The sequence below is a fragment of the Eschrichtius robustus genome, chromosome 14, assembly GCF_028021215.1.
Source record: "Eschrichtius robustus isolate mEscRob2 chromosome 14, mEscRob2.pri, whole genome shotgun sequence".
Taxonomy (NCBI): domain Eukaryota; kingdom Metazoa; phylum Chordata; class Mammalia; order Artiodactyla; family Eschrichtiidae; genus Eschrichtius; species Eschrichtius robustus.
In genome coordinates this window covers 19,263,336-19,275,730 of record NC_090837.1, presented here as the reverse complement: position 1 = coordinate 19,275,730, position 12,395 = coordinate 19,263,336, and the positions used below count along the sequence as shown (strand labels likewise).

General features: G+C 44.8%; 1 protein-coding gene across 2 annotated transcripts in view; it reads right to left on the bottom strand.

Annotated features, from left to right (window-relative positions):
* SVOP (SV2 related protein) overlaps positions 1 to 12,395 on the bottom strand; it is an 84,602-nt gene that overhangs the window by 57,850 nt on the left and 14,357 nt on the right. For both annotated transcript variants that reach the window (XM_068563594.1, XM_068563595.1), the window contains exons 2-4: positions 5,481 to 5,641; positions 2,859 to 2,944; positions 1,500 to 1,598 (exon numbers count right to left, since the gene is read on the bottom strand). In XM_068563594.1, the coding sequence (XP_068419695.1) occupies positions 1,500 to 1,598; positions 2,859 to 2,944; positions 5,481 to 5,641 (346 nt within the window). The remainder of the gene's footprint in view (positions 1 to 1,499; positions 1,599 to 2,858; positions 2,945 to 5,480; positions 5,642 to 12,395) is intronic.

The window sequence follows — 12,395 nt, the reverse complement described above, 5'->3', positions numbered from 1 at the left end:
ATCCTTCTTCTGTACTTTATGCAGCTGAAGCAGCTCCTGCAGTGCCCTAACTTTTCTGCAGAAAACCTGGCCATGGAACTTCACTGCTTTACTAGCCCATGAGTCCAAACCTGATACCATAGGAAAGTGATCCAGGGCAGTAAGCTGGGGGCAGGGGCTCTGAGTCTGCCTGGCCTTGATTTCAATCCTGCCTCCGCCTCTGATAGGCTGTGTGAGTTTGGGCAAGTCATCGCACCTGTCTGAGACTTAGTGTCCTTATCTGTAGAAATGGGAGCAGTAATAAGAGCACCTCTTTCATAGGTTGAGAGGGTTAAAGAGGTAAAGCATGGAAAACCCCTAGCACAGATGCTGGCATATAAGTGCTCTTTGATAAATGGTGGCTGTTAGGAACCAATGACAAGGGATCAAAAAGGCCTTGCATCACAAAAACACAGACCTGTGATGATTCCTTAGGAGGTATTAGTGAGAATGAGGAATATAAGAAAGAAGCATCGTTTACCCGACCTCTACTATGTGCTAGGCACTCTAGGGATTTTGTTGACCATCCGAAGTCAAACAGGCGTTATCACCCCCATTTTGCAGATGATGAAATAGAGCCAAAAGCGTCTCATTCAAGGTCACACATCTCAAGGTAACTAAACCACAAAAATCCAGATGTATGTGCTTATGAAGTTCCTTACTGCCTTGTTGCCAAAGGCCAAAGGCACTCAGGCCATTCTAGAACAGTTGTCCATAGAAAAACAGCATTCTGGGAGGCATTCCTAGTCAGCAATGACTCTGCCACTGGCTAGGCTGTGTGACCTTTTGTGAGTGACTTAACCTCTCTGCACTCATCTTCCTCAGCTCACAATAGTACCCACCTCATAGCGTTGTGAGGATTAAAAAGCACAATGTATATTGCCCATATATTGTATACAGTGTATATAAAGGCATTTGCACTGTAAATGCTCAATAAATATTAGCTTTTGTGGGTATCATTATTCTTCTCCTCTTATCCAGCCTGGCCATTCCCCTCCCTTTTAGAAGATTGCCGTTGAACTATCTCTGACAAAAATTAAGCGTCTGACTCATGCTCCTCCAAGCCTTAGTTCCAGGGAACAGCAGCTCCTATGATTTATTGAACATGTACTATGTTGTTTCCAATCCTCAAGTCACCCTCATGTGGGAGGAACTGGCATCTCCTTTTTCGAAGAGTGAGGCTTATAAGGTTTAAGTGATACGATCAGGTGCTTTCCAGCTTCCTAGCAATTGAGCAGGATATCTGGGGCCCCCAGGTAGCTGGAACCCCCAGGAGGGGTTAGAGTTGGCTGCAAAGCTGCCAGGATACGTGAGATGGAGACGGGAGGAGGAATCTGAGGTAATGGTGTTTCCATTCAGGGTTTAAGTCTTTTCTGCTGAGTCCTTGGCAGCAGAAGAAGGAGGGGGACATCCTACAGAACACCCCCCCCCCCAGGGGACCAGAAACGTGCACAACAGGAAAGAGCTGCTGGGCTGCCTACCGAGGTCAGCAACGCCACCTGCCAGCTGGGCAGCCGCCACTCGCAGTGCAGCTGCGGCGCAAGGATGCTCAAGATCATCATCTCCATGGCGTCGGCCATCTGCAGGGAGCAAGCACACATCATGAGGCCAGGATGCTGCCGGGCCGGGGACGGCTGGCCCCTCACCAAGTCCACGACCCCAAGCGAGTGTGTGTACAAAAATCCCTCTTCTACCTTCTGCTGAATGCCCTATCACACATCAAAACACACTGAAAGTTGGGACTTCCCTGGAGGTCCAGTGGTTAAGACTCCACCCTCCCAATGCAGGGGGCACGGGTTTGACCGGGGCGGGGAAGTAAGATCCTGCATGTCGATCCCGCATGCCACTGCAGAGCGGCCAAAAATACAATAGATAAATTAAATTTAAAAAACACACTGAAAGCTCCGGTAGTTAAAACAGTGTGGTGCCACGCAGGAATGGACAACTAGACACTCAACATTCTTTGTGTGTGTGTGTTCTCCCGTGTTTGAAAAAACTTAGGGGCACTCCCCGAACGAAGTGGTAAAATATCATATTTCGAAAATCAGAAAAACATTTTTATAGAGGTAGAGAGACAATGACCTTTTCTCTTATAGCTCAATTAAAAACTAGTTTCTCTTTGATCATTGTTCATGTAGAATTGTCAGTATAGTTAATGAGTGACCTTTTAACATTATTAAAACATTCTAGGAAGCCCTGGTAATTAAATATAGTGGTACCTTTACTGGATTAAACAGACAGAGCAATGGCACAGAAATGAGAGTCCAGAAGCAAACCCATGTAGCCGTGGGAATGTGGTGGATGATAAAGGCGGCTCTGCAAATTAGTGGGAAAAATGATGTGGTGAAATTGATGACTGTTTGGGAAACTATGTAGTTAAATCTCAGTCTTGCACTAGTCACAAAAATCAATTTCAGTTGTATTAACGGTCTAGATGCATTATTTGCTTTAGGTAGATTAAGGGAGTTTGACGAGGGATCACGAGCCCCTTAAAACAGAAGGCACATTTTGATCTGTGCATGTTTTTCTAGGGTGAGCCTCACAGATGACATCAGAATCTTATAGTAGCCCTGAGCCTCAAAGGGTTGAGAACCACTTAATTAACCAGAAGCTTCAACTTCTCCTTGAGGGCAATTGTCAACCACACCTAACCTCCGCAGCCCCCAACCCCCAGACCTTCATTATCACCCAGGGTCACTCAACCCAAACTCTGCTGATTCAAGCAAAGGCTCTATGTGGAAGGAGCTGTGTCCTTCCATGTAGACCACGGAAAGACAGTTGAGCAGCACCGGTGTTCCTTGGAAACTGAAGGTGAGGTCACTGTCCCCAGAGATACTTGCCCAAGCCAAGCCGGTGAGAACAGAGAGCTTCCATTGAAATTTTCCAAAACCAATGGCTTCCACCGCATCTTCCACCATGAAAGTATCTGGGAAGGAGAAGGGGGAGGTGAAGGAAGGAGTCAGTGCATCTTGCAGTTGTCCTAGTATGGGGGGCCTGGGGCGGGGGGGTGTCCCTGGCCAAGCTCTTTAAAGGCAGTGCATGCTGCTTCTAGAACTTATCCTAGAAAAACCTTCCAGCAAGCATGAAGGTATATCTTGCTGCAAAGTCCAATGCAACATCGTTTCTACAAAAGGAAAAATTGGACAACCCAGAATGTCTATCAACAGGGAACTGGTTAAATTATTTTATATATTATATATAAATGTTTATATATCTACATTATGAAATACAACCCATCTGTTTAAAAATGGGCAGATATAGAAAGATGCATACAGTACATTGTTAATTTTAAGAAAACAAAGCAAGATGGACCACGGGAAGTAATATTAAGTGTCCGCAGACTGTCAACAGGGTTACCTGTCAGCATTCACTTTTTTGTACATTTTGATCATGTCTGAATGCTTTCTGCATAAACACATATTATTTGTATACTCAGAAAAAAATAAGGATATAATTTAGAAGCTCATAAGTGTTTTGAGAAAGACGAAAAGACTAAATACAATGTGGTGTGCTGGATTGGTTCCTGTAACAGCACTGCTGGGAAAACTGGTGAAATCTGAATGAAGTCTGGAGTTCCGTGGATAGTATTGCACCGGTGTTAATTTCTTAGTTTTGACAAATGTGCCATGGTTAAGTAAGATGTTAACTTTAGGGGAAGCTGTATGAAGAGCATATGAAAAAATAACAAACAAACAAAAAAGATTTTGAGAAAGAAAAAAAGAGTATACGAGAACTCTCTGTGCTATCTTTGCAACTTTTCTGTAAATTTAAAATAATCCAGGGACTTCCCTGACAGTCCAGTGGTTAAGACTCTGTGCTCCCAATGCAGGGGGCACAGGTTCAATCCCTGGTCGGGGAACTAAGGTCCCGCATGCTGCACAGCAAGGTCAAAAAAAAAAAAAAAAAAAGTCCAAAATAAAAGGTTAACTAAAAAATAAAAATACTACAGGAGCATGCTGGGTGGCCTTCCTGTGGGGCCTCTGAGGATCTCATCAGCCTCCGCTGGGAGTTGTCATCTCATTAGAATTTCAATCATGGGCCCCTTATAGCAATCATAATTTTCTCTAGAAGTATGAGCTGGTGTTTATCACACCAGCAGGGTCTGGTTTCCTTCAGTAAAAATACTGAGGAGAAAGCAGAGTGAGTCCTACAACATCATCAATAATAAGAACAGTAACAGTAATAATATAATGGTGTATTTATTGAGTGCTCCCTGTGGGTCAGGCACTGCCCTAAGAGCTTGATGTACATTATCTCATTTACTCCCTGTCACAACTACTAGTTAAGGTTCAGTCTTAGCCCCATGTTACAGAGGAAGACATGGACTTGCCCACTGTTAATGTAGCTGGCACACTGAAGATCTGGGAATTGAGCCCAGATCAGCCTGAGCCTGAAGCCACTGCTTCTAACCTCTGCCTCCCCTCCCTCCCCAGTCATTGCCTCCTTAGATCTGCCAACAACAGGCCTTGGGTTCAAGCCATTAATCCTCTCTCCTGTTGGGAATCTCTTTCAGGAATGCATAGAATGTTTTCATCCATCAGCATCATCAGGTGGTGAGGGGAGACCAGGTCCCCTAGCACCGCTTCAAGTCTCTTGTTTGACCATCTGTATTCAGAGGGAGCACAGGGTCATGGGTAGGAATGTGGGCTCTGAGGCCAGATTTCCTGGGTGTAAATCCAGCTTGGCTAAGTTCTAGCTGTGTGACCCTGGGCAAGATACTTAACCTTTCTGTACTTCCGTGTCCTCTCCTGGAAAATGGGAAAGATAATCGTAATACTTCCAATTGGAACTGTTGTGACGATTAAATGGGTAATATGTGTAAAGTGCTTAGAACAGTGCCTGGCACAGAGTAAATCCTCAGCCTGTGTCTGCTGCTCTAATCACTACTGTCATCTTCACAATCACCATTGCCACCACCATCATTACATTATCATCAGCACCATCATCATCTCTAGCTTCATCATCATCATCATCACCATCATCACCACCACCACCTCCACCACCCTCATTATCACCATCACCATCATCATCATCATCACCATCTCATCATCAACATCATTATCATCTCCATCACCATCACCATCATCATTACCATCATCATCACCATCACCATCTCATCACCAACATCATTATCATCTCCATCACCATCACCATCACCATCACCATCATCATCTCATCACCATCATCATCATCATCATCATCATCATCATCATTGTGGCTGCCATCCTCAGCCAAGTGTTAGTCAATGTTGTTGACTGTCAGGGATTATGATATAACCTTGCCTGCTGAAGAAAGCCATGTAGGTCCAGCCCCACACTTCCAGTGTCACCCCTGGCCTCCAGGCCCTCCTACCTGCCCCTTCACAAGATCCCTCTGAGCATACCACCTGGAGAGGCAACCCTGGTGCCTCAGAGCCCCTGACTGTAGCCTGGGCCGATGCCCCGAATGCAGGGTCCCCTCACCGTCGGTGGGATTGGCAAACTCCTTAGGCACAGCTGCCCCATCATCCAGCTCGACGGCCTCTAGGCCTGCACGGACCCCTTCAATCTGGACCTCATGCTCTCCCGAAGCCGTGTCGTCCTCTGACCTTGCACTCTCGCCTGTGCGACGGAATTTCACCACCCTAGAGGACAGAGCAAATCTGGTCATGATGGCTAGAACTCCTCCTCAATGGCCTTGCAGTATAGCTGTTGTGTCCAAGACAGGTGACAAGCTTTCTCTCATGGTCTAGAGAGTTGAATGGGTGGAGGAGAGGTGGGGGTGGGCATTTCTGTTGAGTTGGACTGTGGGGAGGGTGACAACTTTAAGGGCTGCCTAGTACAGTTGGATGGGTTGGGCACTGCACAACTCCAGGGGGAGCCCTGTTCACATGGCAAGTTATGTGAATGAGGATATCCTTGCGCTAGACCTAAAAACTGGTTGGAAGTACATGTGTTTCAGAACTTACGTTCCTCTATCTATATCTAATGGAAGTAACAATTTGGTCACCTAAGGGTTACATTATGCCCACCAAAAGTTGCCCACACAGTATTTTTTTTTTAATTTATTTAAAGTGGATGCCAATGTTTTAAAATTAGGAGAATTCACATAAAAACCCAGATTCCTGACAGCTCTTTCAAAAGTAGAATATCTGACCATCTGGGGCACACATTCTAATAAGGGACCAACATGGCTAGACCAGGGCAGTGTATCCCCTGTAGATGGGACACACGATGCACAGGTGACCACAGTCTCGTGTTCTCCAAATAACCTCCAGCCCTGACAGTCTCCTGCCACTTATCTTTACACTTGCTCTGTGTTCCACTCACTTGGCACTTTGTCCCCTTTGTCTGGCCCTGTAGGCATTTGAGTTTGAGACCCCATGGACTCCACTCTCAACACAATACATTCCTTCACACTGTGCTGCTTCTTGTTACTCTGGGAAACACCTTGACTTCTCTGAGCAGCAACTTCTTAATCTGGGACTCAGAGGCAAAAATACGTGTCTCCTCCAACTTCCTCACCCCTAAACACAAAACTCCTGCTCTCTGCCAGCCCTGTGGTGGGTTTCAGGGTGACGGCAGTAACAGGAGAGATGAGTCCCTACCCTCCCAGGAGAGAGTCCTATGGAATGAATAATGCCCATTTCTCCCAGAGCTTTGAAAAAAGGAGTCTGCGATGACATGGGCATGAAGGGCCGAGGGCTGATGAGGGACCGGAGGGCAAATCTGGGCAACGTTTTTAAAAGGTAAAAATGGACAAATTTCTAAGTAAAAAATATTGCTATCAACATCATCATCATCAATTAATTATTGCATTATTCCATACATTTCACCAAGAATAACTGGTACTCTGGCACAGAAAGGGTAAATCTTCAGATTCCAGAAGCCTGGGGAACACTCCCTGCTTGTGAATTTGGAGAAAAGACAGATGAAATCACGGCAATTTTGTAAATACCTGAAACTCCATTTGATGGCAAGGCTGGGCTTGGAAAGCTCCAGCTGTCAATCTCATTGTGGGTTGGAAATACGCGGCAGAGCGTAGAGCATGCGGTTTGCAGGCGGATCGGCTGGGATTGAAGCTTGGAGCAAACACTCCATCCCATCCACCACCACCACTGCACTCTCCACCACGCCCACCACCGTCTAGCAGCATCTGTGCCTCGTTCTAGGTGTTGCTTTCCATGCACTTGTTCTGCACGACAGCTCTATGAGGTTGGTATTATTATCACCATTTTACAGACAAGAAAACTGAGGCCCCAGAAGTCACAGGACTTACCCCTGGTCACAGAGCTAAAGAGGCATGGAGCCAGGGTTCACCCCCAGGTCTGTCTGATCAAAGCCTTGTGTTTCTGGCCAAAGACAGGATACCATTCAAACCCTTCCATTACTCTCCATTTACTCCATTCCCCCCATCCAAAATCTTTTATTTTGAAATATTTAAAGAATATAAGATTGAATAGATAACAATGAGAGAAATGTCTTTGATTCTGCTGTCCAGCTTAAAGACCAGACACTACTGATAGGTTGAACCACATGAAATTGCCAACTTTTGACCGTAATTCAGTTGAAGCCACCATGTCTCTTTTCCAGTCTCCATCTCTCACATTTTCATCGTTAATACTCTTCCTTGATCAGCTCTTTACAGGCATCGTTATTTGACTTCACCCTCACAATAACCCTGAGAGGTGGTGACCATTACCATCCCCACAGCATAAGATATACCTATAGTCACTCTGAGCCTCAGTTCACCTTGCTATAAATTAGGTGTAATAGTTTTGTCATAGGTCCAATTCCTTAGAAGCAGAGCCTAAAATGGGATTCTCTTTTTTTCAACTGTGGTAAAATACACATAACATTAAATTCAACATTGTAACCCTGTTTAAGTGTAGAGTTCTGTGGCATTAAATACATTTACAATATTGTGCAACAATCACCACTGTCCATTTCCAGAACTTTTTCATCTTCCCAAACTGAAACTCTGTACCCACTAAACACTAACTTCCAATCCCCTTTCCCCACCAGCCCCTGGCAAGCACCATTCTACTTTTTGCCTCTATGAATTTGACCACTCTAGGGACCCCACATAAGTGGAATCATACAGTAGCTGTCTTTTCGTGATTGGCTTATTTCACTGTCACTGTGACCTGGAGCATAACATCTTCAAGGTTCATTCATGTTGTTACATGTGTCAGAATTTCCATCCTTTTTAAAGGCTGAATAATGTTCCATTGAATGAAATGTGATCCCACAGGGAGCTCTGGAGTGTGAATTGTACCATGGAGATTGTCCCACCCAGAGGTCTGGGGGCTGGGCTCGAATCAGTCAATCACTGGTCATGCCACCCCAGGGATGGAAGGCATAACTTCCCAGGTATCCCCAGGTGAAGTGGCTCCCCTCAGTCAAGGGAAACCCTCCAGAGATGACTGCAGCTGTGAGCTGTGAGCACCCATGATTGGCAGCAGCTGGGGGATGATCAATCTGGTAAAGGGAATCTGCGACAGGCACCAAGGGTATCTGCTACAAATAATAGCCCTCCAACCATACAGCTATTTATTGAGCACTTACTAAATGCTAAGAGCTATGCCTTTTACATTATCTCCTGTTAGTTACCCTGATGATCAACCTATGAATTAGTTAATGTTATTATCCCCATTGTACAGATGAGAAAACAAATGCTCAGAGAGGTTAAGACACTTGCCTGAGGTCACACAGCTTGAAAGAACTGAGGCTTCAGCCTGGATGTCTTTGGTATTAGAGCCCTGGGTCCTAATCACTAAGCATCAGTGCCTCTCGCGGGCATTCACCTGTGTCTGGGGAATGAATGTGAAGCCCGAACTCAGCTGCCCTGTGTGGGTGGGCTTGCCAGACAGTGGATAATGATGTGACCTGGAGCAGGAATCGAAAGGCACAGCTCGATTCCAGCCTGGCTGACAGCTCTTCAGGTTGTCACGTTTGTGCAGGGGTTCTTGAGCTGGATGGAGCCTCAAAATCCCTGTGGGGCTGGTCACAACCCAGAAGTCGGGGCCGCACTCCAAGAGCGTCTGACTCAGAAAGTCTCGGTTGGAGACTGAGATTTTGCATTTCCAGCACGTTCCCAGGCCGGTGCTGCTCTGGCTGATCCAGCGACCGAATTAGCGCATCAGAGGCAGGCAAACAATTCTGCCCACCCCACCTTCCCCACCCCTAGTGCTGAGGGGCGGAGGCTCCTACTCTGTTGGCTGAGCTGGGTGCCTGCAGCTTACCCTCTTCACCCGAGAGGCCCAGAACCCCTGTGGCACAGGACTCAGACATCCCTGCAGTCCAGAGCTGGGGCGTCCTTTGCAGCTGGAAGGCAGGTGTCACCTGTGAGCAAAGGCCAGGAGACAGACTGCCTTAGGCTTAGATATCTGGCATGAAGTTGGAATCTGGGGCTTCATTTAGGCAACACTTTTACAGCAAGAGCACCATTTTATTCAGAGTATGTATTGGGTTGGCCAAAAAGTTCGTTCGGGTTTTTCCGTGAAATGATGGAAAAACCCGAACGAAGTTTTTGGCCACCCCAAAATTTATTTGGGGGTAGCTTTGGAGGGATGCTGATGGGGATTATGGGGACGCTCTGAAGCCAGTGCCCACAAACTGAGTCTCAAACCCCCCAAACCATACTGATGTGTAGCATTTGCCAATATCTGTGGGGTAAATACTCCCACTGGGACCAATTTTAAGCTCTCAGTGGTTAAATAACAGGCTCTGAGATGTTCTGAATATTTAACAATCTGCTCACTAGAGCTGTGAGCAGCCTCCAGCACAACTACTGTAAAAAGTCCTCAAATCACTGTCACAAGCTACAACACAGATGAACCTTGAAACACGATGCTGAGTGAAAGAAGCCAGACACAGAGAGTCACACATGTATGATTCCATTTATGTGAAGCAACTTCATAGAGACAGAAAGCAGATCAGTGGTTGCCAGGGGCTGGGGAAAGAGGGATGGGGAGTGACTGCCTAATGGGTACAGAATTTCCTTTTGGGGTGATGAAAATGTTCTGGAATTAGGTAGAGGTGAAGGTTGTACAACACTGTGAAGGTACGTCCATGTTCACAGCAGCACTATCCACGATAGCCCAAAGGTGAAAACAACCTAGGTGTCCATCAGGGGATGAGTGGACAAGCGAAATACAGTCTATACGTAAAATGGAATATTATTCAGTTTCAAAAAGGAAGGGAAAGGGGAATTCCCTGGCGACCCAGTGGTTAGGTCTCCGTGCTTTCACTGTCAACAGCCCGGGTTCAATCCCTGGTGAGGGAACTGAGATCCCACAAGCTGCACAGCCAAAAAACAAACAAAAAACAAAAACAAAAAAGGAAGGAAATTCTGACACATGCTATAATATGGATGAACCTTGAAGACATTATGCTAAGCGAAATATGCCAGTCCCCAAAAGACAAATACTGCATGATTCCACTTATATAAGATACTTAGAGTAGTCAAATTCAGAGACAGAAAGTAGAATGGTGGTAATCAGGGGCTGGGAGAGGAAGGAATGGGGACTTAGTGTTTAACAGGTACAGAGTTTCAGTTTGGGAAGATGAAAACTTTCCGTAGATGGATGGTAGTGATGGTTGTACAACAACATGAAGCACTTAATACCACAGAACTGTACTCTTAAAAATGGTTAAGATGGTAAATTTTATCTTATGTGTATTTTGCCATTCCCCCTCCCCCCAAAAGCCCCAAACCCTCAACCCTTAGCACTACCATGGATATTATTACTTCTTAGTGAAATAAGTCTGACAGAGAAAGACAAATACTGTATGTTATCACTTATATGTGGAATCTAAAAGATGAAACGAACTAGTGAATGTAACAAAAAAGAAACAGACCTATGGATATAGAGAACAAACAAGTGGTTACCAGTGGGGAGAGGGAAGGGGGAAGGGACAAGACAGGGTTATGGGATTGAGATATAAACTACTATGTATAAAATAGATAAGCAACAAGGATATATTATACAGCACAGGGAATACAGCCAATATTTTATAATAATATAAATGGAGTCTAATCTTTAAAAGTTGTGAATCACTATGTTGTACACCTGAAACCAACATAATATTGTAAATCAACTATACCTCAATAAAAAATTTTATGTATATATCCACATGTATTTTGTAATTTTTATATATAAATAATTACATATGTATATAATTATATATTTGTATATAGTTATAAATTTATATATAATATTTATACATTATTTTATATATTTATAGATCAATATATAAATTAATGTTTCTAAATATATTTGTAAATATAAATAAATATGTATTTAAATATAATACATGTGGATATATATATTACTACATAGATATTCCTGCACATTGTGAGAAAAGCTGCAAATAAAACGAACCTGATGCAGTGAGAGGCTAGCGGGGGCGGAGGGTGACATTTCAACTCTGCAAGCCACCAAGGGGTGGTGCGAAGTGGGTTCCAGGGAGGGAACAACAAAGGAGTAGGACACCCTGTCCCCAGGAAGCAACCTCCCAAATCAAAAACATAAACAGTCCCCCAAAGTATTTGTAGAAGATAGAAATGTCGAGAATTATTAAGCGCGGTAAGGAAATGAACATTTATGTGCATTATCAATGCCTTTTCAGGGGTGAGGGGAAGGCCCATGGCTCGCCCTTGACTCTGCAGGTAACGTCACAGAAGGAGATGGCTATGTGGCCTGACACTCTCCCTCTCATCACATCCTCTCCTCCAGGACCGTCCAAGGCTCTGTGCTTCCTTCTGTGACTAATAGCGACAACTGCAACCTTTTGGGAAGGTAATCTATGTTATCTTTCAAATTTTTCAGTGCTTTGAGCTCCCACCCAGAATGCGTTCTGCTGGCAGTTCATTGTGGGGACAGGCACAGCAGGCAACGATTTACCCTACAAATAACGGCAGATGTGGATTGTTAGCTTGCGTGTGTCAAGTCTAGTGTTTGCACTGTGCATCAACTATCTTATTTATTCCCACTTTCATTGTCCCCTTTTTACAGATGAGAACACTCAAGCACAGAGGGGCTGGCAGCTTGCCCAAGGTCACACAGTAAGTGTCTAGGCTTCGGCAAAGCCATCGGATTTCAGTGTCCCTGCTCCCAGCCACTCTGCTGTATTCTCTTCTGGTGCTAGCACACTCTTTGCAGCTTTGCTGCGGTGATACCAAACCAGAAACAATCTTCAGGAAAGGAGTAATTAGATAGATGATGGCACATCCACTAAAGAAAATGTTAAAAAAAAATTTTATTTATATTGATCTGTACCACATTAGCCGAAGGTGGAAACAACTTAAGTGGTCATCAGTGGATGAATGGAGAAACAAAGTGTGGTCTATCCATACAATGGAATATTATTCAGTCTTAAAAAGGATGGAAATTC